We start from the raw sequence: 27,381 nt of genomic DNA, 5'->3' as shown, positions 1-27,381 counted from the left end.
TATTGAGGAGTAAATCTTGTGTAAAATTATTTCAGTGCTCACTCTTACCATTGTGTATCACTTGCCAGACAAAACCTCTGTTGTAAATATCTGTTCTTAAACTGTCTTCCAGGTTTTACTAATTATATGCGCAGCCCGGCGGGGGACATATTCAACCCAGAACATTACAGCGTTAACCAGGAAATGAACCAGCCACTGTGCAACTACTTTATTGCTTCCTCACACAACACATACCTGATGGGTGACCAATTAATGTCACAGTCCAGGGTAGATATGTATGCCTGGGTGCTGCAAGCTGGCTGCCGCTGTGTAGAAGGTCAGCATCAACATGATAGATGGTTAAAGGTGTCCTATTATGAAAAACACATTTTTCAGGTCTCTACATATGAATAGTGGTCCTCCCTAACCCTACCATTTCCTAGAATCTGAAAAAAACAAAAGCTCCATGCGTCAATATAAAATTAAAAAGTCTGATGGACTCCATAAAAATGAGAACTTTCAAAACAGTGCCTGTCTTGATGGTACAATGGGAGTGTTTAACAGATTAATTGACATATCTTGAGCCCGTCTGCGAGAACATCCCCCTCTCTACCTGATAAGGTTTCGAGCCCCAAGGTGAAGTTTGTGTTCAGGCTAAAAGGTAGCAGTATGTGTCAATGGCCTGGCTCAGAGCTAGACACTGATAATTCCCAACAAGCTGTTGAAGTCAGCTGCTACTTTCAGTCACAATTACTTTTCGTAGCATTTATACTGCTCCAGAAAAACCCCGTAGAGAATGTCAGAATAAGTAGAATTTATTAAAGAGTTGTTAATAAATTCTTAATAAAACATGTTTCGTCTTACCTCTCTGGTACAATCCCTGTCAGCACTGTTAGTCTGTTTGCCCTCAAACATAGTTATCTGGTATCATGTCCGTGTGTTACCAATGCACAACAGACTGTGTTAGCTTAGCTCACCAGTCTCATTATTCGTGACGCTTGATGTGAAACACAGCTTTAATTATTTCCTGTGTGTATCATGTTTTTTCCTCGACTGTTCTCTTTCCCATTTAAAAAAAAAAGTTTTACTCCACAAGTCCCGTTTGGCTGTAATGAAAAAAAATGAGGGAAAACATGGGAAAAATACGCAGTAACAAAGTTACCTATAGTTTAAAACCTCTGGACCGCGATGAGAATGTGAACTAAATCTGGGGTGGTGGAGAGGCAGGTGTTTTTACAGAGGGAGCTCATTAACATGTAATGGCCAGCCCATTCGGACGAGGCATCTCAAGCAAAAGTATATTTGAACAATGTTCAAAGATATTGAGGACCATGAACAAAGTTTGGGGTAAGACATTTGAAATGCAGTGTAGTTGGCTTTCTGGCGGATGAATGACTTAAATTTCTAAAAGCATAATTTGGGACCTTTAATACTTGATTAGATTGATGTTTTTAAAAAATCAATAATTGTGCCACAGTAAAAATAATGAGCTTTTCTAAATACAACAAAACTATTTCAGTCATTTTTCCTTGTGATAAGCTGTTGAGCAATTAAATGGATTTTTCCAGTGAAGGCAGATAATCATAGTACTGTCTCTGCATTAGCAATTTAGTTCTACTTTAAAAACTGTATGAGTTCCCTACGCATTATTAAGCTGTAATAGTTTAGTTTTTAGTCTTAGTTTCTACTGTAGTTAACAACATCGCTATTATTTGCTCATCATAAAAGTCTTCAAAAGCATGTGCTTCAGGTTGATTGGCCGGTCTCAAAAATTGCCCATAGGAGTGAGTGTGTGTGTGCATGGTTGTCTGTCTTTGCTCCGCGGTGCACTGGCGTCGTGCCCGGAGTCTCCCCCGCCTCACGCCCTATGCCAGCTGAGATAGGCTCCAGCTTCCCGTGACCCGCTACGCGGATAAAGCAGCAGAAAATGAATGAATTAATAAATGTCTCCATTACAAATGCAGAGACAACGGCATGTAAATGTATAAATTACAAAAGTTTCAAGATAGATGAAAAGTAACCAGTCAGGTGATAGTTTTTAGTTGACAAAAAATGTGCACCTTATTTTTTTGTTAATAGATGGCTGTAGTTTCCAGAAAAGTCAATATTTAAATTTTGATCAAATTCTACTTTAAATAGTATACAGTACGGGCCAAAAGATTGGACATCTCTTCTCATGCAATGCTTCTCCTTTATTTTCATGACTATTTACATTGTATATTCTCACTCATGTAATCAAAACTATGAATGAACAAATGTGGGGTTATGTACTTAACAAAAAAAGGTGAAATAACTGATAACATGTTTTATATTCTAGTTTCTTCAAAAAAGCCATTTTTGCCCTGACGACTGCTTGGCATATCCTTGGCATTCTCTTAATGAGCTTCAAGCGGCAGTCATCTGAAATGGTTTTAGCTTCAGAGGTGTGCCATAGTAAGTAGTGGAATTTCTTGCTTTATCAATGGGGTTGGGACCATTAGTCGTGTTGTGCAGAAGCCAGGTTAATACACAGCTGACAGCCCTATTAGACAACTGTTAAAATTCATATTATGGCAAGAACCAGCCAGCTAACCAAAGAAAAATGAGTGCCTATCATTATTTTAAGAAATGAAGGTCAGCCAGGCCGTAAAAATTGTAGAAACTTTAAATTCGTCCCTAAGTGGAGTCGCAAAAATCCTTCAAGCGGGACAACGAAACTGGCACACATGAGGATTGACCCAGACAAGGAAAACCAAGAGTCACCAATGCTTCTGAGGAGAGATTCATCTGAGTCACCTACAGGCTGTGTGAGGGTCATGTGATCAAGAAGGAGAGTGATAGAGTGCTGCGGCAGATGACCTAGGACCTCGCCGGACCTAAACTAAATCGAAATGGTTTGAGGTAAGCTGGACCATAGAATGAAGGCAAAAGCCAACAAGTGGTAAACACCTCTGGGAACTCATTTGAGACCGTTGGAAAACCATTTCAGGTGACGACCTTTTGAAGATCACGAGAGAATGCCAAGAGTGTGCAAAGCGGTAATCAGAGCAAAGAGTGGCTATTTTGAAGAAACTGGAATATAAAACATGTTTTCAGTTATTTCACCCTTTTTTGTTAAGTGCATAACTCCACATGATGCCTTCAGTGAGAATCTACAATGTAAATAGTCATGAAAATAAAGAAAATGCATTGAATGAGAAGGTTTTGGCCCTTACTGCATTTTATTTATTGGGATTTTTTTAGTCAATGATCCATTGTGTATGTAAAATGAGTCAGTCTGCAGTTTGCTGTATGTTAATTAAGCATCAGATTTTCCATTTACATAAGTGTTTGAATAGTTCTATGGCATAGAGGAATTAATCTTTGGGGCACAAACAACAAATTCACAATGGTGTGTGAACATGTAATACACATATCTGTTATGTGCCTGTATTGTTGTCAGTGGACTGTTGGGATGGACAGGACGGTGAACCCATCGTTCACCATGGCTACACCCTCACCTCAAAGATCCTTTTCAAAGATGTCATTGAGACCATCAACAAGTATGCCTTCATCAAGAATGAGTAAGTATATGTAGACACACAAATCCATACGTGTTTGTTTTAATATTTTCACACTATTCTGTCCATTAATTGAATCCACCTGCTCACACACTCAGTGCCAACAGACCTCATTCACGTTTTATTATCTATGTAAAATAGATGGTCAGTAGCTAATTCTTTATTATTGTACGTGCGATTAAAGATGTTAATGGTGTGAGTTTAACTGTGGAATAGACACTTTACTCGGAAATCTCCTGTGCACATGCAACTTTACAACACAACACACTCTACAGCCTGCTATGAACACCTTTTTTGATCAGAATGATCATTCATGCATTTAGTTTTTTTTTATCCACTAGAAGGTTTTCACAACAGGCAGTGAGATATGTGTGTTGGATGCAATTTCAAAATGCAGCCATGTTGAACCAGCTGACACCAGCATGTTCCTTCATGACAACCAGTTACCAGGGACAAGCTTTTTTAGGAATTAGCAACATAAGCAGAAGAACGTTAAATCGAAGACATAACACCGAAATAAGCTTTCTTATTTTGTTCGGTCTGATTCTTTTAAAGGCTTGACATACTTCCTTTATCTCAATTTCTACTGCTTGCCACAACGTAGCAGTAAATCATGTCATGTAACCTAATGAAGTTATTAATAAAGTAGGATAAGAAACAAATGCTTCTATTCAGTATAAGTAATTATATTACACAGCCTCAGTCTTCAAAACACTGATATCCAAAGCATCCTGAGGCAAGCATAATGCCTGGCTCTGGGGGAAAAAAAAAAAAAAGCTGTCTGTTTTTTTTAATTATTATTAAAAATCGACAATCCCTTACTACCTAAAGATTTCATAATATTAAAGTCCTAACAAACATGCAGATATAGAGATAATAACGCACAAAGAGGACATGTTAAGATAATTCTATTGATATGCATACAGTCTGGAAGAAGCAGATAATCTATTTTTAGATTCAGTCTCTTCAAGTAAAATGGAGGAGAAACGTTGGATTTGGGAATATGATCACCCCTCTCTGTGTTTTTTAAAGCATAATTGTGGACCACGTATGACAGATAATTGGCTAAAACAGAACATAGTGAATCTCTCCATTCAACATCAAAGAGTGATAGCATTTTCCACAATACTGAATAAAAACAACCTCCTCAGAGGGCTGATGTGGACAAAACTGGGCCAAGACCATCCACAGGGGAAATGTTGCAGCCAGTAAATTGCAAATGAGGAGGTTACTATTTTAATAAAGCACCTTTTCATTTCTACTGATTAGGTTATGTTTTCATCTGTGTCTGTTTGGGTTATGCAAAAATTATGAAATCAATGAACTGATTTTGCACAATATCTTACACTATGAATATGATTTGCTCGGGGATCTTCCTCCACTCTGGCGGAAGAAAGCAAGGGCTATCAGGCGAGCTAGACAGTGAACAATGAAACGGAATGCTGTTAACCCCCAAAACAGCATCATTCAGAGAAATAAAATGTCTTTGGGTGGCTACAATTGCAAGTTTTGCAAGAACATGACACTGTGACTGGCTGGTTACCACAGACATGTCCCCAACATGGCAACATTATAACTAAAGCACACACGTCAGTGAAATTCAAACAGTCTTACTGATATTGCAACAATTTACAATCTGTGTCATAACTCGTGAACTACTGGGCCGACTATTGTCCTAGGCCAACAGTTCCATAATAGCTTCCTATATTTGACAGTTTTGTGTGAGTTGCCAAACTCAAATTTTCCAAATATAAACAACATAGGGCTATAATAAAAACTTGAGCCATTTTCAGGCGACATAAACACAGATGCTTAGTCATGCCATGTTCCAACCAATGGTGTGGTCTTGTGCACTAGTTGCTTCAACTGTTCCTTCAGGAACAGGATGTTATTTCATCAGTACACTGTATTTCAAATGCAAGTACATCTCAGGGAGCTAAAACACAGATGATGTGGAAGAAGAGGTACTGTCAGTGACTCATTCACATATCACATGCTATTCATATCTTTGAAAAACTCAGAAGGTATTTAAGTATGTCCTCTGTAAATGTGTATACACTGTTCAGTATGTGCACATAATACCTCATTTCTAAATCATGTGTCTATATGATTGTTTCTGTGTTGGTGGACAGATTAGAACCATATCACCTGTACTGTGAATGTTAAGCTGGTCCAGGTTTTGACATCTACAGGAGTATCGCTTACAATATAAAAACTATGACTTATTGACTCATTTTGTTCTGAGCACTTGTGGCTTAAATATTCCAGACTTAAGATGTTTTCTACATCATATAAAAACAAAAGTTCCTCAGAATTGTTCATTGTCTGTGAACTTTGATATTTTTCTCACCCAGCTTTTAATTAGCAACTCCTTTTTCTTGACTTCTCCATTCTCTGCTTTTTCTCCCTCTTCACATTGCTCGTTTTTCTTTCCTATACTAGACTCATAGTGTATACAGAACACTCAATGAGAATACATTTGTTTTTCCCTCTGGCTTTGAAAATGGTGCCCATTGGCTTGGTTGACAACTCAGTTCTTGTCTTCTGCCCATGTGCATACACACAAATATATTTGAGACTATGTGAGCATATTAAGTAATCTTCGAACACATACATAAGGGCATGAGCACAGACATACACTGATGCATATTTGTATATGTACATAGACCCTTTCTGAGTAATTGGTAAGACTTGCCTCTCATCACCAACTCATTCCTGGTGATATCCATTAGTCATCTTCTCCACTGGTCATAAAGTACATGTTAATTCATAGTATTTTTCTTTTAACCTAAACTATTTTTTTGTGTGTAGTATAAGATTTAGACCGAATTGTTATATATTCTGCTATTGCAAAATTTGTAGACTTTCTTCAATTAGTCTTTTTTTGGAGAAAAAAAAAAAATCAGTCTTTGTTGGCTGTAGCTCAGGTGGAGTGGCCATATACTCATCTAAAGGTCAATGCATTGAACTTTTGTTCCATTACTCATGCCCAGTGACAAGGTGGAGCGCAGAAGGGTGGACACTGTCATCAACTGTGTGAAAGGGTGAATGTTTAATGTCCCATTATACTGTACCTTTCATATGAAATAGCTTTGAATTCACATAGCTGTGATGTGTTGGTAAAGCACACACGTTAGTGTGATACTATCATGTTTGTGCACCACAATGTCATCCAGCTTTCATGACACTGGCTTTCTTTGAGATCGTTATGTTTTTTTTCGCCCCTTGATACAAATCAGAAGAGAGCATTGTCCATGGTTGCTTTGTTTTCACAAAGCTGATAAAATGGTCCTGAATATGCTCCATTGTAGGATCTACTGAGCAAGAAAGCAGGTGGAAAAAAAAAATCCTTTCAGGTTGGCTTAAAATGATGCTTTTGTTTAACGTCAAAACTTCAAAAGTTCCACACTGTACCCTTGTTCTCACTTTCAGCAATTGCCTTCATAGACATGGGTAAATTTGCTTTCACACATTCACATTTACACATTTACTGTACGCAAAAACATTATTTTTTCATGTCATGCTAATTGCCTCTTCATGTCAGTTATCTTCACTCATGCCTGATTTTGAACTCAAAGTATAACATATAACCCAGAAATGACACTTTTAAAGAAAATTATTTTATGTTTGGAAACTAGTATTGGTTAAAAGATTATCTATTATGTTATCATCTATATAATTTGCATATCACTCTGAAATGTGATACAGGTCAAGTTCTTTATAAATGTAAATTAATCACAAAATCGCACTCAAAAAATTCAGAAAAAAAGTAAAATGTTAGTAGTATTTATAGTTCTTTTATCAAGTCTGTTTAGTACGTTTTCCCACATTGTTGGATGTGTGGCTGTTCATCATTGTGTTCACTGGGTTTTTTCATTGCTCATTGTTTATTTTTTAGAACAGAGAGGGGTCATTGTGAAAAAATATACAGTAATATGCTAAAAATATGTATACAAAAAGAATTTTAATTAAAAATCCATACAATTCAATTTAACCAGGTATAATTATATTTGTGTAAGTACACACTTGTGAAATGTATGTGCATCTTTGATGCATTTATTCCAATCTAAATCATGAGGAGTAGATTAAAAAACCAGCAGCTGTGGTGAATAAATATATGGAGGAATAATGTATAGTGATTAGCAATGGTTTGTGTTACAATTAAAGATTACACAGTGAACATTAGAAGAACTAGCAATTTTTATTGTAAAGCACCTATCTTATTAAATTAATCTATTAAACCATGAAATGCAAATTGGCTGTACAGTGTCCAATGTACGAACACAATAGATTGCGAGAAACTGTTCTTAATCTGAATCGTTGCTAAATTAATATTTGTTGTTCCCCTTTCTGCCACAACTCCCGCCAAGCAGTAGTGTTTCATACGCACATCACCAACACTCATCTCCTTCGTCTCACCCAGTTTATTCTTACATTATAGATTGGAATTTAAAATATATATTGTGTGTTTTTAATTTGGGCACTGTCTATATTAAATTTCAGTCTATAACAAGCTTGGTGAGATGAGGGAGATGCGCATATGGAGGGGTGCTGCTCAACGGGGGGTTGTGTCTGAAATGGGTACTACTACATTTGGTCGCTCACAGAGGTACGAACATCCACCTGTTTGTAATTAGAATGTTCGTATCTCGGGGACCTGCTGTATCCAGAAATCTGTAATGTATGAGGGTAATGTAAATCCATCTTGGGAGAAGACAAAATTCTAAACAAATAATGTCATACCCTCTAAACTCTGTTGCAAGGGTCAGTTGATAATGGTTATTGAGAAATTGAATTTTTCTTCTTGCTACACCTTCCAGGCTATAACTCTGTTGTATTCAATTATCTCTCAGGTACCCAGTCATTCTCTCAATCGAGAACCACTGCAGTGTTCCTCAACAAAAGAAGATGGCTCAGTACCTGATGGAGATCCTCGGGGACAAACTAAACCTGTCCAACATCACAGCGGATGAGTCTGGACATCTGCCATCTCCAGAAACACTCAAGGGCAAAATTCTTGTCAAGGCAAGTTGATTGTTGGATGGAAGTCGTCCATCATTCTCCAAAGGGGTTACATTTAGCTCTCTCTATGTATACCCATATGAGCATCACTGCTTAATATAATTCAATAACATTTCCCAAATAATTTATAGAGGCCCAACCATTTTCATCAATGTATTGGTTTCATTAGTTACCGTATTTTGGCATATTTTGACATGATTGATCAAATTAAATTAAAGGGTGAGGTTGTTTATGAACTAACTACTGGCTGGCACAATGGGGTCAGAAATTAGGCATCTCACTCTCCGCATAATTAGTTATTACTATTAGTAGTTCATTGTATGAAAGGAAAGGTGTACATGAAAGGTAAGGTGTGCACAGACTGTGGTAATGACAGGAAAGGTGCACCAGCGATGCCGTTTGGTCTACAGACAGTGTCACTAAGGAAAAGAAAGAAGACAGAGCTGGAGGTGGCAGAGATGAAGATGCTGAGGTTCTCTTTGGTAATGACCAAGATGGACAGGATCAGGAACGAGTACATCAGAGGGACAGCACATGTTAGAGGTTTTGGAGATAAAGTCAGACAGGGCAGGCTGACATGGTTTGGACATGTCCAGATGAGAGATAGTGAATGTATTGGTAGAAGGATGCTGAGTTTTAAACTGCCAGGCAGGAGACGTAGAGGAAGACCAAAGAGGAGGTTTATGGATGTAGTGAAAGAGGGCATGAAGGTAGTTGGTGTGCGAGAGGAGGATGCAGAAGACAGGATTAGATGGAGGCAATTGATTTGCAGTGGCGACCCCTCAAAGGAAAAGCTGAAAGGAAAAGAAGATGATGATTAGTATTTAATTTTATAGCAGACTTGTGAATACTATTTTTCTTGGAAGTATGATTTTGCGGACGTATGATTGTATCTTTAGTCACTGGGGGCGGCGGTGCTCAGTGTTAGAGTGCGGTAGAGCGGCTCGTCCAATGTTCAGAGATTGACGGTTCGATTCCCGCTCCCGCCCAAAAAAACACCCGGAGGTGAGCTGACGGTGGGAGGTGTCAGCTCACCTCTGGAGCACTGCCAAGGTGCCCTTGAGCAAGGCGCCGTCCCCCTTACAAGTTGCTCATTTGGGGCGTACCACAAAGGAGCTGCCCGCCACTACCTCCTCTGCATGTGTGTTTGTTTGTTCACGGCCTGTACACACTAACATATGCATGTGATTTGATTTGACTAACTAGACCGTGCCACTAATTTCCCTTCAAGGATTGATTAAGTAAAAAAAAAAAAAAAAAAACATTTGAAAAACAAAAAATTGAATTTATTTAATATTTTGTGCTCTCTTAGACATGAGATATATAACAAAATCTTGTGGTGTATACATGCTAAAAAATTATGACAATATAATATGTGGAGATTCTTACGTATAGTATGTGATGACATTATTTCCCATTGGGATTTTAAGACTCTTTGGCCATGAGTGGAGCTTTTTTTCCCTTTAATAATGTTGATGGTGTGAGGTAAACAATAGTCAAAGATTATTAGCTGATATATTATTCGGCACAAACACGTGGACCCATTTCCTGCAGCTGGAAGGTATTGCACTCCAACTCATAATGCTCCCCAGGTTGTGTCGTCTAGCCAGTGTGAAACCTTCAGGAACATTTTCTGCTTGGTTATATAAAACATCACAATGAAGTTCCTGTTTTCTATTGGTTGATATTTAATATCCATCAGCTTTTGGTAGACAGATTTCAAAACACATCTTGAATCTGTGTGGAATAATTGTAATTTGTCTGACGGAAAAGGACTAAAGAGGCTGTTCCCTGGCCACGTTTAAATTAGGTATATAACGGCAGTATGAGGTTGGTGCATCATGAAACCAACCGTGTACTGCTAATCTATTTTTTTTTATGACACATTTTATTAAATGAATAATGTGGCTGATGGTGTAGCTGTACTTGTTTGTCAATCCACTAGGGGAAGAAACTGCCTCCCAACATTGATGAGGCTGCTGAAGAGGGTGACGTGTCAGATGAGGACAGTGCTGATGAAATGGAGGATGACTGCAAATTGGTGAATGGAGATGTATGTACCCTGTTTGATTTTTTTCTTGTTCTTCCTCTTCTTTTCCCTCCTCTCATGATATTCTCCCCTTCTGTCTTCACATTCCTCGTATCGTTCTCTTATGCTCATATCTCTGTTATGGGATTAAGTCTTTTACATTGTGGATGGTTATTTTTCTCATTTCCTCTTTTCCTGTTTGTCCCCACTTTTTCTCTCCAACTCTTGCCTATATCAAAGTGGAAGGTACTGTATGAATTCTTATCCAGTCGTATTCTACAATTTCTCATTCTGCCTATGCAAGTTAGGTTCACAAACCTTTCAAATATTACATCAGTTTAATATCTAATTCTGATTTCTATATCAGATGTATTATGTAAGGATTCTTTATCTGGAAACAAATTCGATTTAAAATGATGGAGACTATTAGGGTCAGGAACAGTAAATTATCAACTGACTCAAGCTGTTGGTCTTGGATGCCCTTAAAAAAGTGGTTGAAAGTTCCATGAAATGTTTTCTACTTCTCAAGAATTAAATTATACAGAGCAAAAGTTTGCTATGCTTCAACTAATCTGAATTTAAAACAGATCGCGAGTGATGCTTAACAGTAGATATAGGAACTATGCGTATGTATTTTAATATGATATATTTTAATCTTCTCTATTGTACTATAACATGATATGTGCTTTTAATGCTTTTCTAGTAATTTTACAGTTCCAATATATGCAGGGGACTTAGGTAAATTTGAATGAAATGACGCATACCTGATCTTTTCCGCCGTGAATTTTTTTATTTTTTTGAAAAATGACGTATAATTGAGAAAGACTTAACTCAAAATGACTTGCTCCTGTATTTTGTTTTGTAATGTGTTGTTTAACAATTTTGTGAATTATTAATGATAAGGGAATAGCCCCTCCATATTTAAAGTAGTAATGGCATTAAATGACCCTAAATGGCAATCAAAAATTGAACATTAAGAAATAATGACTTATGAACAATTCAACTTAAGAACAACCTCTCTGAACCAATTGTCTTCATATGTTGACAACTACCTGTACTTGTGTGCAGCCGGTAGAAGCTTTTAAGTTCGCTACACCTGATTATGCAAAAAGCTTTTTAAAAATGCACCACTTCGAAACCAAGACATGTTTATATTCCTATTTTCATAAGCTATTGAAAGTCATATTTTCCTGACTGACCTTAATTACATTTGAATATCCCATGGTTAATTTAGTTTGCACATTGTTATTTGTATTTGTTTAACAAATACTATTTTTAAATACAGTTACCCTTGTTCCTTACGGTTAATGCGTTCCAGGAACCACAAGCGATTAAAGAATCCGCGATCGAGTGACAAACTATTTATATTACAATTTACGGTAATTTAAATGTTTGTGAACCCTCCCCATACTGATTTAAACCACCTTCTATCTGTATAACCTTTTCCCACACTCTGATAGACTGTTTAAAGCACTTTTGTGTCTCACGTAAGTCCAAGACTGAAGGAACCGAGCGCACTTCTGGCTGCCATCAGCCAATAGAATGTGTGTATGGTATCACGTGACTGCCTACCAAAGTTCTGCAAAGAGATGGAGTTGCGAGCGTTGATTAGCAAATGTGTAAGGGGTCACTGTACTAAAATATATTTTAGTCTTCCACTATTTTTTAAAGTTTATTAAAAACAATTAAAAAAAGCAGAATTAGTAATTACAATATATGTTCTACGATTAAATTTGTTAAAGAAGAGAATGATATTTCTGAAGTTAATGGAGTCACGTATATATTCCCTAAGAGATCCTTTGTATCCACAATATCATCGTCATATCGGATGGACAATACTAACTGGGCCACATATTCAATTCCATGCAATATTTGTCCTATGTACGGACACTCCTCAACTTCCGTTTTAGATATGTTCCAAACGGCCGAACGTAATGTGAAAATGAACATAAGTCGTTACTATACGTTCCAGTAATGTGTGACCGTTCATACTGTATGTACAACCATAATTTATTTTACTGTATCATAAAACACTACTTCTTTTGACTACCACTATCACTTGTATACTTACACTTTTGACCAACCATATTTGCTTAAGGTTACAAATACAGAAAACAATGTACAGTATATGTAAACACAGATCACAGATACGACGTCTTAACACAAGGGTAACATGCAATGAACTGAGGCAAGGCACATTGTTGTTTGCGCCATGTAAAGAATGGACGCAGTGTCAAACGTAAGCTCGTTTGAACGTCTTGTATTACGGAGAGCACACTAAACTCAAAAATTCACTCACAATTTTTTTTTTTACAAAATTATTTTACAGTCATTTCAAACGTAAAATCTAAAAAACTAAAAAAAAACTAAAAAACTAATGAATGTACGTAGAAGAGCGTCTGTATTCAGTTCTGAGTGTTTTGCACAGCTCTCTTTGAACTGACTTGATGGTGCATGTTACTGTTGGTTGTTGTTAGATCACAAATGTTGCATAATTTCTACATAAACTGTCACCATATGGATAGTAAGTGAATGTGCATTGTACATAAGATTCAAGTCAAAAATGAGTGGTCTCTGTGACATATTTTATTTCACTTCATTGTTATAAGATACACCTCTACAAATGGAAATGTTTACATTACTCAAAGGTTCATCCCTTAACTCATATGCCAGGATCTGAATTATGACTTGTAATTCAGATCCTTAATAAGTAATGTCAGATCCTGCATACTATAATTAAATCCTTTCCTCCTCTGTGTTTGTTTAGGTCAGGCTAAGAAATAATTTCCACTACAGTCCAACTTCAGATAAAGTCAGTTAAATGAAAAGGATTGTTTATTTGAAAGTTTTAAGGCATTATTAATTATTATGCATCATGTGCATATATTTTATTGTGAGAGGTTTTTAATTTGAGTTTTTTAAAGCAATTGAGCATTTCCAAAGATAACACCGTTATCCATTCAAGTGAATTGACTCTTCAGATTTTTTTTCCCTATGTTTCAGAAAATGGATACAGATACATATAATTTCCTGTGTCTCATTTTAAATAACTTATGTTTCTGGACCAACCATTTGTTAAATAAACACAGAACCTAACTTTGTTGTACTACCCTCGCAAGAAGTATGGGATCATCAGTCTTGGACGAGCGCTCACTCAGACATTTTATTATGTTGAACAAACTCAGATAAAAAGCATGAAAAAATAATGAAGTTTTTCAAAAGTGCAACTCCTTGGCATTCAGAAACACTAAAATAAATGAAGAAAAAATATTGTGGTGGTCAGTAAATGTTACTTTCATAGAGAAAGTGCAGGGAAATAAATATGGAATCACTCAATTCTGAGGAAAAAAAATTGGAATCACTCCATTTTGAGTAGAAAATAAGGACACGGTCAATTTCCTTTCCTTACTCGGGCACTTGCCTCAGATTAGATCTGCTCGTTAGTCAGACATTAAAAACAGTACAGTTATCACACCTTGGAGGGCTGCTGGACCAAGTAGATTGGCAAGAATCATTGCTCCAACAAGAGAGATGTCTCTCGAGACCAGAGACAGGATTATCAAACTTCTTGAAGAAGGTAACTCTACACGTATGGTTGCCAAAGATGTGGCCTGTTCAGTCAGCTGTATCGAAGATCGTGACCAAGTACAAACAGCATGGGAAGGTTGTTAAAGTCAAGTGTACTGGTAGACAAAGGAAGACATCTAAGCGTCCAGACAAACAACTAAAGGCCATATGTCTTAAACAGAAAATGCACAACAAGGTAAATGAATAAATGGGATGAAGCTGGAGTCAATGTATGTGACAGAACTGTGAAAATTGCCTGGAGGAAATGGGATTTTCATACAGGAAAGCTAAAAGGAAACCATCATTGACAAGACTGCAATGGGCTAAGGAGAGGAAATCATGGACTGTGGATGACTGGATGGAGGTTATCTTCAGTGATGAGTCATCTGCATTGGACAAGGTGACGATGCTGGAACTTTGGTGCCATTCCAGTGAGATTTACAAAGAAGACTGCCTAAAGAAAACATCAAAATTCCCACAGTCCTTGATGATACGGGGCTGCATATCATGCAAAGGCACTGGAGAGATGGCTGTGGTTAAATCTTCAATAAATGTACAAGTAAATGCACATTGACATTTTGGACAGCTCTATTTTTGCTTCAATTGAAAAAAAAAATGTTTGGGGATGATGAAATCATTTTCCAAGATGACAATGCATCATGCCACAGAGCAAAAATGGTGAAAGCATTTTTTGGAGAAAGACACATCCAATCAATGTCATGGCCTGCAAATAGCCAAGATCTCACCCCAATTGAAAATCTGTAGTGGAAATAAAAAATAAATGGTCCACAGCAAGGCACCGACCGGCGAGGATGATCTGGCAACTGCAAAATCAAAGAGAGTTGGCACTAGAAAGATGAAGAATTCTGTTTGTCATTCATCAAGTTCATGCCTCAGAGACTGCAAGCTGTCGTAAAAGCCAGAGGTGGTGCTACTAAACACGAGTGATGTGTTTTGATTGTTATTTCTTTGTTTTACATGATTCCATGTTTTTTTTCCTCAGAATTGAGTGATTCCATATTTACCTGTGTTTGCTCTATAAAAGTAACATTAACTGACCACCACAATGCTTTTTCTTCTTTTTTTTTTAGTGTTTCTGAATGCCAAAGAGTTGCAGTTTTGTAAAACTTCATTATTTTTTCATGCTTTTTATCTGAGTTTGTTCTACATAATAAAATGTTTGAGTGAGTGCTCGACAGTACAGTAGACTTTTTACTGAAACCTGACTCATTGAGTCTCATTGAGTCAGGTTTTAGTGAGTCAGGTTTTAGTAAAATGCAGCAAGCACGTAGATCTTACATAAGTCCCTCTAGGATTGAGGCTCCAGTCTCTCCGGGGGCGTGGGTTCAAATCCTACTGCTGCCACCACATGTGTAATTGACTTCTTTTGATGAGGGCCAGGTGTACAGAAATCACCCAACCAAAAGATTGCAGATTCGTTGTCTTTCTCTACTCACAACTTTTACAAAAAGACAGTGTACTGTCAGCAGCACATCCTCCTGCTTGAGCTGATTCAGAAATTATGCTCACCATGCTTCAGGTCAGGGGCGTTATACTGTTGGTCTTGACCATCTGTCCTATCAAAGGAATGTAACCCAAACTCGCTTATACTTTAAGGTACAAAATTTAAAAAATAAATAAATAAAGTGACATGACACATAATTCTGCCACTCGTGGTAACCAGTCTGCTTAAGTTCACCAACCTCAGCACATGTAACAAAAACATAAACATTTTAACAAAAATAAACTACCCCTGTCAGAGTGGTATGCTGCGGTCCCTTTCACCTCCCTTTAAAATGATCATTGAAGCCAGGTGTGAATCTTTTTAGCAGGTTGAGGCCAGAAAGGGATGTGCGTATTCCATGCATTTGTTTGATGTGAATAAAAACAACGAAAAACTATGAAAACACTTGTAATTAATAGCTGACCTACTTGCATTCAAGTATTCAGGTTCGGCCATGTGGAGCAACCTGCTGAAATCATAACTTTAAATGAAGATACCTTGTAACATGAAGTAGAAAATATTTAATAATAATTAACATGGGAGGCTAGAAACATTAGTGGTAAGGACAGGCTGGCTTTACCACATGGGCTTGAAAATAAGTTAGATGTATTTTGATGCGCTATAATTCTGACATGGTTTAATAGTTGAACTTTAAACGTTATCCGTCAAGAAGTGTTTGCTGTTTCTAAGGCTTGGAGTATTTCCCTGATGCGCATGCCTTTTATCCATTATTGCGTTATTGCACAATTACGCATGCTCTGTGTTAATATCACAATTGTTTTAAAATCTTTATTGCCTTGAACTAACTCAATCATGTATTCTGTTTTTGATAACTGAGACTGTATAATGTCATAAAATAGTAAGTAAAAGCTTCCGCAGCTAGGGATGAGGATCTTTACATTACGGGTTTGCTTCAACCAATTGTCCAAAACCCATTACTTAGAAAGCTTTAAAACAGACCATCCATACATCCATCCATCCATCTTCTTCCGCTTATCCGGAGTTGGGTCGCAGGGCAGCAGCTTAAGCAGGGAAGCCCAGACTTCCCTCTCCCTAGCCACTTCGTCCAGAGAATCCCAAAGCGTTCCCAGGCCAGCCGGGAGACGTAGCCTCTCCAGCGTGTCCTGGGTCGTCCCTGGGGCCTCCCCTGGTAGGACGTGCCCAGAACACCTCACCAGGGAGGCGTCCAGGAGACATTCTAACCAGATAACCAAGCCACCTCATCTGGCTCCTCTCAATGCTGAGTCCCTCCCGGATGATCGAACTTCTCACCCTATCTCTAAGGGAGAGCCCGGACATCCTGCGGAGGAAACTCATTTTGGCCGCTTGTATCTGGGATCTTGTTCTTTCGGTCACGACCCACAGCTTGTGACCATAGGTGTGGGCAGGAACGTAGATCGACCAGTAAATCGAGAGCTTTGCCTTTCGGCTCAGCTCCTTCTTCACCACGACGGACCGATACAGAGTCCGCATCACTGCAGATGCTGCACCGCTCTGCCTGTCGATCTCCCACTCCATCGTACCCTCACTCGTGAATGAGACCCCGAGATACTTGAACTCCTCTACTTGGGGCAGGATCTCATCCCCAACCCGGACAAGGCACTCCACCCTTTTCCGACTGAAGACCATGGTCTCAGATTTGGAGGTGCTGATTCTGATCTCAACCGCTTCACACTCGGCTGCGAACCGCTCCTGTGAGAGTTGGAGATCGCGGCTTGATGAAGCCAACAGTACCACGTCATCTGCAAAAAGCAGAGACGCAATACTGAGGCCACCAAACCGGACACCCTCAACGCCTTGGCTGCACCTAGAAATTCTGTTCATAAAAGTTATGAACAGAATTGGTGACAAAGGGCAGCCTTGGCGGAGTCCAACCCTCACTGGAAACGAATCCGGTTTACTGCCGGCAATGCGGACCAAACTCTGACATTGGTCATACAGGGACCAAACAGCTCTTATCAAGGGGTTTGGTACCCAATACTCCCGAAGGAACACGGTCGAACGCCTTCCCCAAGTCTATAAAACACATGTAGACTGTTTGGGCAAACTCCCATCGCCCCTCATGGACCCTGCGGAGGGTGTAGAGCTGGTCCACTGTTCCATGGCCAGGACGAAAACCACACTGCTCCTCCTGAATCTGAGATTCGACTTCCCGACGGACCCTCCTCTCCAAAACCCCTGAATAGACCTTGCTAGGGAGGCTGAGGAGTGTGATCCCCCTGTAGCTGGAACACACCCTCCGGTCCCCCTTCTTAAAAAGGGGGACCACCACCCCAGTCTGCCAATCCAGAGGCACTGTCCCCAACGTCCACGCGACATTGCAGAGGCGTGTCAACCAGGACAGCTCCACAACATCCAGAGCCTTTAGGAACTCTGGGTGGATCTCATCCACCCCCGGGGCAGAGGATCTCATCCAACCCCACCACCGAGGAGCTTTTTAACCACCTCGGTGACCTCAACCCCAGAGATAGGAGAGCTCGTCTCAGAGAACCCAGACTCTGTTTCCTTACGGGAAGGTGTGTCGCCGGAATTGAGGAGGTCTTCGAAGTATTCTCCTCACCGAGTCACAACATCCCGAGTTGAGGTCAGCAGCGCCCCATCCCCACTATACAAAGTGTTGATGCTGCACTGCTTCCCCCTCCTGAGACGTCTGATGGTGGACCAGAATTTCCTCAAACCCGTCTGGAAGTCATCCTCCAAGGCCTCACCGAACTCCTCCCACGCCCGAGTTTTTGCCTCAGCAACCACCAAAGCTGCATTCCGCTTGGCCAGCCGGTACCCATCAGCTGCCTCAGGAGTCCCACAGGCCAAAAAGGACCGATAGGACACCTTCTTCAGCTTGACTGCATCCCTTACCGCCGATGTCCACCAACGGGTTCTGGGGTTGCCGCCACGACTGGCACCAACCACCTTACGGCCACAGCTGCGGTCGGCCGCCTCGACAATGGAGGTGCGGAACATGGTCCACTCAGACTCAATGTCCCCTGCCTCCCCCAGAACGTGGGTGAAGTTCTGTCGGAGGTGGGAGTCGTAAATTCCTTCTGACAGGAGATTGCACCAGGCGTTCCCAGCAGACCCTCACAATACGTTTGGGTCAGCCAGGTTGGACCGGCATCTTCCCCCACCATCGGAGCCAATATGCCACCAGGTGGTGATCGGTTGACAGCTCCGCCCCTCTCTTCACCCGAGTGTCCCAAGACATGCGGCCGCAAGTCCGATGATACGACCACAAAGTCGATCATTGAACTGCAGCCTAGGGTTTCCTGGTGCCAAGTGCAGGTATGGACACCCTTATGTCTGAACATGGTGTTCGTTATGGACAGTCCGTGACGAGCACACAAGTCCAATAAAAGAACACCACACAGGTTCTGATCGTGGGGGGGGGGCGTTCCTCCCAATCACGCCCTTCCAGGTCTCACTGTCATTGCCCACGTGAGCATTGAAGTCCCCCAGCAGAACGATGGAGTCCCCAGTGGGAGCGCTCTTCAGCACCCCCTCCAAGGACTCCAAAAAGGGTGGGTACTCTGAACTGCTGTTAGGTGCATAAGCACAAACAACAGTCAGGACCCGTCCCCCCATCCGAAGGTGGATGGGGGGACTGGTCTCGTCCACCGGGGTGAACCCCAATGTACAGGCGCCAAGCCCGGGGGGCTATAAGTATACCCACACCTGCCCGGCGTCTCTGACCATGGGCAACTCAAGAGTGGAAGAGACTCCAACCCCTCTCAAGAGGACTGGTACCAGAGTCCAAGCTGTGTGTGGAGGTGACCCCAACCATGTCTTCTCGGAACTTCTCGACCTCACACACCAGCTCGGGCTCCTTCCCTGCCAGAGAGGTGACATTCCACATCCCAAGAGCCAGCTTCTGTAGCCGGGGATTGGCTCGTCAAGGTCCCCGCCTTCGGCCACCGCCCAGCTCACAATGCACCCGACCCCTACGGCCCCTCCCAAAGGTGGTGAGCCCATGATAAGGGGGACCCACGTTGTCCTTTCGAGCTGCGCCCGACCGGGCCCCATGGGTGCAAGCCCGGCCACCAGCCGTTCGCCTTCAAGCCCCACCTCCAGGCCTGGCGCCACAGGGGGGCCCCGGTGGCCCGCGTCCGGGCAAGGGAAAACGTGGTCCATTGTTTTTGTTCATCAGACTACAGTGTAAAATTTAGTCCTCGGCAGTGCTTGGGAGCTGAGCTGACACCTCCCACTGCCAGTTCACGCTCCAGGTGGCTTGGTGGGAGCGGGAATCAAACCGCCGATCTTGGAACATTGGACGATCCGCTCTACCTCTCTGCCACTTTACTCCTGAGCCATTGCCGCCCCTTAAAAAATTACAACTTTTGTAATGTGGAAATTAGAAAAAAAAACAAAAACATACACTTGGCATACCTTAGTATAATGTGGATGATTGTTGTTATTCTTTAATCTTACTATCTTTTCTTCTGCAGACTTCAGCTAACAGGAAGCAGGTGGAGAGCATGGCCAAGAAAAAGCTGGAAAATTTAATGAAGGAGTCTAAGATCCGAGATCGAGAAGACCCAGACAGCTTCACGATTGCAGCCCTCCCACCTTCGGGGAAGCCTACAACCAAAAGTGGCTCAAAGGTAAAAAGACAGGGGACCATGAGTCTCGGTCACACCACACTAGGCATTGCAGCAATTAGATTTGTGCTGCACTATGAGAGCATGGCGTCACTGTTTGATCAATAAACTGATTAGCACCTGGTTTCCAACAGCTGGTTTCCAGTGTATGGTCACCATCTCTTGGTCTCCAGCTCCTGGTCCCTAACCCTGACCATAATTCTCACTTCAAATCGAGCTACAATTCTGAAGTTCTGTTATTCAAATGTTGCTTAATGTTCAGGACCTTGCTTGGGTAAGATGCAGATTATATTTTAGAATTGTATGTGTTAGTGTGAGATATTTCTGTGAATGTTTAACTTTTATTTTTGTGGTGTCAATGTGTTCATTCCTGTTGTCGCCACCAAAGCTTGTCTGAGAAACAGAGAGGAGCTTTTGTTTGACATTACATCAGTTCATTATAGTTCTTTGCTACTGATTAGCCCTGCTAGTTTCCTCTTTAAAGTCAATATAGTGTGCCCTCGCGTATTCACGCATCAACACTTGCGACTTCACCTCATGGCGGATTTTTGGTAGGCAATCACGTGATACCATACGTGCCTTCTATTGGCCGACGGCATCCAGAAGCGTGCTCCATTCTGTGAGTCTCGGACTTATGTGAGACACAAAAGTGCTTTAAACAGTCGTTAAAAGTGTGGGGAAAAGTTGATACAGATAAAAGGTGGTTTAAATCATTATGGGGAGGGTTCATAAACGTTTAAATTACCGTAAATAATAAGAGAAATTGTCGCTCTATTGAGGAATTTGTTAATCACGTGTGGTTCCTGGAACGCATTAACTGTGAGGAACGAGGGCACACTGTTTATTACAATGCATGACACCTCAAATCTTTTTTGTTATAATCCCCGAAGGGAAATTAAGAATGCACAATAATATTTAGAAATTGCACAATAATATTTAGAAATTCTCTTATGATGCCTGTTTTTTTTCTCAATTGTGAAATAAATTTGTTCTCTGTTAAATTAAGATATTTAAACCAAATATTATGGTGGGCCAGGCAAACAGTTCAGTGAAGTAATATCGTAGAATAAACATCCATCCATGCATCTTCAACTGCTTGTCTGGGGCCTGGAGGCATGCCCATTCTTGCCTCTCCCCAGACAAGTCCTTCAGCTCCTCTGGGGGGATTCCCAGGCGTCCCTGCGGTCTCCTCTCTGTAGGACATGCCCAGAACACGACCCCAGGGAGGCGTCCTGGAGGCATCCGGAACGAATGCCAACTCAGCTGGCTCTGCTCAAGGCGGAGGAGCAGCAGTTCTTCTTCAAACTCCTCCTTGGTGACTGAGCTCCTCATCCTATCTTAAGGGTGTGGCTAGCCACTCTACGGCGGAAACTCATTTCAGCCGCTTGTATCCATGATATTGTCCTTTCGGTCATGGCCATAGGTGAGAGTAGGAACGTAGATTGACCGGTAAATCGAGAGCGTCGCCTTGCGACTCAGCTCCTTCTTCACCTTGATAGACCTACACAGTGACTGCATCACGACGGAAGCGGCATCGATTCGTCTGTCAATCTCATGTTTCATCCTTCCCTCACTCGTGAACAACACCCCAAGATACTTAAACTCCTCCACCTGGGGCAAGGACTCTACACAGACCTGAAGAGGGCACACCACCCTTTTCCGGTTGAGAACCATGGCCTCGGATTTAGAGGTAATGGTCCTCATCCCACTCGCGTCACACTCAGCTGCAAACTGTCCCAGTGCAAGCTGAAGGCCAGATTTGATGCAGCCAACAGGACAACATCGTCAGCAAAAAGCAGAGATGAAATCCTTTGGCCCCAAACCAAACTCCCTCCAGATCCTGACTGCGTGTAGAATTTCTGTCCATAAAGATTATGAACAGAACCAGTGATAGAGGGCAGCCCTGCCGGAGTCCAACATGCAGCTGGAACAGGTCTGACTTACTGCCGGCAATGCGAACCAAGCTCTGGCTTCAGTCATACAGGGACCGGACAGCCCTCAGCAAAGTGCCCCGAACCCCATACTCCCGAAGCACTCCACACAAGATACTACAAGGGACATGGTCGAATGCCTTTTCCAGATCCACAAAACACATGTGGACTGTTTGGGAAAACTCCCATGAACCCTGGAGCACTCGATGGAGAGTGTACAGCTGGTCCAGTGGTCCGCAACCGGGACAAAAAACGCATTCTTCCTCCTGAATCCACGGTTTGAATAAAGGACTAATCCTCCTCTTCAGTACCCTGGAATGACTTTCCCCAGGAGGCTGAGGAGTGTGGTCCCGCTATAGTTGGATCACACCCTCTGGTCCCCCTTTTTGAAAAGAGGGACCACGGCCCCGGTCTGCCAATCCAGATGTACTGTTACCTGACTGCAATGCGATGTTACAGAGACGTGTCAAACATGACAGTCTCTGCACATCCAGAGACTTCAGGTACTCAGGGCGAATCACATCCCCCCTGGTGCTTTGTTACGAAGGATTTTGGCAACCTCGGTGACTTCAGCTTGGATGAACTTATGGAAATCCCTGTGGTTGAACAAGGTGTTTGTTATGGACAAACTGTGACTTGCACAGAAACCCAATAATAGAACACCACTTGGGTGCAGAGCGGGAAGGCTGTTCATCCCAATCACACCTTTCCAGGTCTCACTGTCATTGCCCACCTGAGTGTTTAAGTCCCCAAGGAGAACAATGAAGTCCCCAGTCAGAGAAATATTTAGTACCCCTCCGAGGGACTCCAAGAAAGCTGGGTATTCCACGCTGCTGTGGAAGGCCTGCGACCCTCTCGTTCACTGGAGTGAACTCCAACATATGACGGCTGAGCTGTGGGGCTATAAGCAAGCTCACACCAGCCTGCCACCTCTCACCTCGGGCAACACCAGAAAAGTGGAGAGTCCAGCCTCTTTCAAGGGTTTGGGTTCCAGAGCCCAAGCTGTGGGTGGAGGTGACCCTGACTATAACTAGTATATCTGGCTCCTTTCCCCCCAGAGAGGTGACTTTCCATGTACCTAGAGATAGACTCTTTGACTGGGGATTGGGTCGTCGAGCCCCAAATCCACACTGCCACCCAGTCTACTGCACCCGTTCCCTACGGTTTCCTTGTCAGATGGTGGATCCATTGGAGGTTGGGACGACGTTGTCCTTTCTAGCTGAGCCCAGCCGAGCGCCGTGGGCAGAGACCCTGCCACCAGACGCTCAAATACGAGCCCCAACCCCGGGCCTGGCTCCAGAGTGGTGCCTCGGTTGCACCATACCGGGCAACGTCACGGTCCTTGTTTTATTTGCCATAGTGTTTTTTTTAATGCTCTTAGTCTGGCCCATCACACAGGACTTGTTTGACAAGGGAGACCCTAACAGGAGCATAAGACCCCTGACAACATAGCTCATCGGATCATTCAGGCACTCAAACCCTCCTACCATGATAAGGTGGTAGCTCTCGGGGGAGGAATAAAAATATCAATTAAATGACAAGAGTAAGACAAAAACAAAAGGTGTTAGGATATCAGAGTTCGAATTAATAGGTAATAATTTCATTTTCAATTACAAATTTTGATAATTAACAATACATGTTTCTTCTGTCTTGTCAGGGTAAAAGTGAGGATGGAACAGAAACAGCGGACGAGGCTAATTCCAGCAGTCACAAGCGAACTAGCCGCTCCTTCATGGGCAGTTTCTCTAAACGCAAGGTTGTCTTTCCTGTTCTGTAGTTATTCAGTGTTCTATTTTTTGTAATGACGACATGAAATTAAGGAAGCAGTTTTCATGGCTGACTTTCAATCACAATGTGTTTTATTTAATGATTGAGAGTTGCCTGAGCATTCCATTAAACTATACACCATATCAAAATCATGCATGTACTGAATCTTCCTCCTGCTCCTCGTCCTCCTTCTACTTCAAAAGTAGTGTTAGTATATAGTCATTCTGCAACATATTTAATGCAAATGGTGCCAAGTTAAAGAAAACTCTTTTTTTCCCAATTCACTTCAGGTAGAGTAAGGATCTACAATTCTTTGAGCAATTTATGTACAAATGACAAAGAGATCTCAATAATTCAAAACAGATAAAACAAATTAAAATAATTGCAGCAACGAAATGTTTTTGGGTTTATTTTACACTGAAAGTTAAACATAACCTGTTTTGAAAGTGAGGTTTATCAATCAAGACACTCAGTTATTTTGACTTGTGGACTATCTGTATTTTTTTCCCTTTGACCGCAGTCACTGAGGGTACAAAATTTTAGGAGAAATAGTGCTAGACAGCAGAAAAGACTTTGTTGGTATTCAATGCCTTGAATAAGAGTGTATCTACAGTAAAACATAAATGGCAGCTGTTTTATTTGAAAAGGTAAATTACAACGTGCATGCAGTATTTAGGTGCAGCTCACCGATATAATAAATGAGAGGTGATATAATACAGAAGGTTGTGGCGACACCCTGTGGACAGTAACAAGGTCAGAACACAGACCATTCATTTACAGCAGTCCAAAGGCTAAAGTAGTTTGTGAATCAAGTAACTGCTTGCTCCAGGAATCCTAATTTAAAGTTTAGTTTCTATAATTTGTGGTTAAGGGTGTCAAATGGTTTGACACCCTTAACCACTATGCTAACCACTATTTATTTTGCTTTTTTGTTTTTGTTTTTCCCTGAAGACTAAGGGCTTATCATTTGAATGTACCTGCTCAGTCATGAGACCTTAGAGAATTTTGACCAGCACTGATAGATTAAATAGTGGTCTAAAGCTAGTTCAAAGTGCTGGATCACCATTTTTTTTTAAAATAAGCCTAAAAGCTGATTTCTAAGGAGTTATTTTCTGCTGTGAAGTTGGAAAGGTTTGCAAGACCTCTGCTGCAAAATCAGCTGCCACATCAGCTGCCAACTTCAAGAAGTAAGAACCAGTTGAGTCAGATCCAAAGATTTTCTATGGTCTAAAAGTTTAATTGCATTATGAACTGAACAAATACAATTATATAACTGGAAGGCAAACCAGTGTGCACAGTCACAGAGACAGATACCACAGAGCCAAGCAAAGATTAAGAAAATAAAAACTAGTCTGTCAAAACAAGTTTAAGTCTTGTTTAAAACAAGTCTAGCAGTGTCAGTGTAAAAATAATACAGTATTGTGATTCGGATTTCTTTACAAAAAAGGAGTATTTGTTTCTTAGTTGTCTGAACAGAGGCCAGTCAGTAGTTAATCTCTTTCCCTTCCCTTGCCTTGGTCAAAGCCAGGTTTTGCTGGCTGTTAACTGTGGGGGAACAGGGTTTTCTTATTCCACCTTCTCTGTAACTCTTAATGGGGCAGGTTTATTTAGAACTCAAAAAAAAAATGTGAACAACATCTCTAAACAATGTCCAGGCAGATTTTTTTTTTTGCTTTTGGATTAGTTTTGAATTGGGCATTTTAGTGTGCACTGACACGGTGGTGACTTAATTTATTGCAGAAGACATCCAGAGATGAGAATTTATGAGGAACAATTGCAAATCAAGCTACCAGATAAAACAAAAATGTACTTTGTACAAAAGAGGCTTCTTTAAAGACAGAAATAGACCTGCTGCACCCAACAACAATTATATGAAGATCCCCTATTAATTTCCACATTCAGTGCAAAAATTCCAATCGTTGAAGATTTGTTTCAGATGAATGCAGACAAAACCATGCAGCCAACAAATTCTGAATTAACATAATTAGCAAAACTGCCAACTTTCTTAAGCCTGCCAGTACAATGAACATTGTGTCCACCCCTCTTAGAATCTTCATTAGCAATAGATGTGATAGGTCAAGTTTCGGAAATTAAATTCAATAGCATCTGTTGTTTTGACCAAAATTCGGACCGTGTCCATCATGAATAACAAACTGCAGACATCAAGGTAAACAATTTTAAGTCCAGAGATGGATTTAATATGGTGTCTGGGTACACAACATCTCAGGGCATAGGTTTGGTTGCATATTACCATATAAGAGAAAAAATATGATAATCAGGTAACACTACATAATGAATCTGAGATCTAGTATGTAGTATGAGCTTTCATTGAACATGGGGTGAATATGCAATGGATTTGCAGTCGCAGTAAGTCTCTGAACAGTTCAGATCAAATTCATGTCTTGACAGGTTGGGCACTAGCCATAGTACAAGTGCATCCATGAGACAGCAGAAGCCTTAGTGTGGCTTCAGCAAGTAGTCTTCCATATGGTATGGATGGATTTGGCTGAAGTGAAAGTGGGTGGCATTGCAACAAATCTCAGAATTTCTGGAGTTAGTCACCGCAAGAAGACAGTCTACGTACATGGATTAGAACAGAGTCCTCAGAGCAGCTTACAAAAATAGGGTAAATGGGCCACTGTCCCAAAAGAATTACAAATACTTGATTTATTAAGTAAATAAACAAACAGCAGCACAATAATCCATTTCAAAATTGAGAAAAAGCACTGAAATCCATTAAAAATAGACAGATTGTCACTGATGGCGAATGGACAATAGCCGTGCTGATTTGGAATTTTGAAACAGTGATCTACAAAAAATGAGTCAAAGTGAGAGTCAAACACTTGAATGGTGAAAAATCCTAAATCTGTCTGTGTATCTTGATCCACATGCCCAGCCCTCCGACACAGTTTCATGAACAATTGTCACAAACATACAAACTAAAAAGTGGTAGTGAAAAAGAACCTTTTTACCAGATGTAAACATTTAATTACAAGCAGCATGTGTGATTTCACAACCCTGGAGCTGCAGCATCATCAACCACAGTCTGTCCACACAGATCTGATTTTGCATGCATTTTGCAGACTACATGAAGGATTACTACAACCACTATAACAACCACACATAAGCTATGCTTCAGTACATGAAGTAGATACCACTTTGATTTCCAATTGGCATTTATACAGTCCTGCTCACCATTACTGACACCTCTTTGTTTCTTGAATAATCTGTACAGTATATTTAGAAATAAATAGAAACGTACCAAATCTATATGATCAGGATCTTTTAATTGGGGGTCTAAAGAAATTTAACAAAGCAAAAAATTAACATTCAAAGAAGAAACAGAAAACCCTTCTTGCCCTTCTTAGTTGGTATTTCCTCTCACTTTTTCTGTGCAAATTGTTCAATCTCTTGAGTGTTTGCAGGTTTCTTTTCCCCAATGGAAGATTTC

General features: G+C 40.9%; 1 protein-coding gene across 1 annotated transcript in view; it reads left to right on the top strand.

The window, feature by feature from the left end:
* The window catches only part of LOC137588946 (1-phosphatidylinositol 4,5-bisphosphate phosphodiesterase eta-2-like), a 105,765-nt gene that overhangs the window by 51,820 nt on the left and 26,564 nt on the right, over positions 1 to 27,381 (top strand). Inside the window, exons 7-12 of the mRNA XM_068306307.1 lie at positions 113 to 316; positions 3,401 to 3,521; positions 8,372 to 8,543; positions 10,486 to 10,593; positions 20,080 to 20,235; positions 23,821 to 23,922. Of these exons, the coding sequence (XP_068162408.1) occupies positions 113 to 316; positions 3,401 to 3,521; positions 8,372 to 8,543; positions 10,486 to 10,593; positions 20,080 to 20,235; positions 23,821 to 23,922 (863 nt within the window). The remainder of the gene's footprint in view (positions 1 to 112; positions 317 to 3,400; positions 3,522 to 8,371; positions 8,544 to 10,485; positions 10,594 to 20,079; positions 20,236 to 23,820; positions 23,923 to 27,381) is intronic.

Source organism: Antennarius striatus, chromosome 2 (assembly GCF_040054535.1).
Source record: "Antennarius striatus isolate MH-2024 chromosome 2, ASM4005453v1, whole genome shotgun sequence".
Classification (NCBI taxonomy): Eukaryota; Metazoa; Chordata; class Actinopteri; order Lophiiformes; family Antennariidae; genus Antennarius; species Antennarius striatus.
Note: the sequence above shows the minus strand (reverse complement) of the source record. Positions and strands in the feature narration are given on the sequence as shown.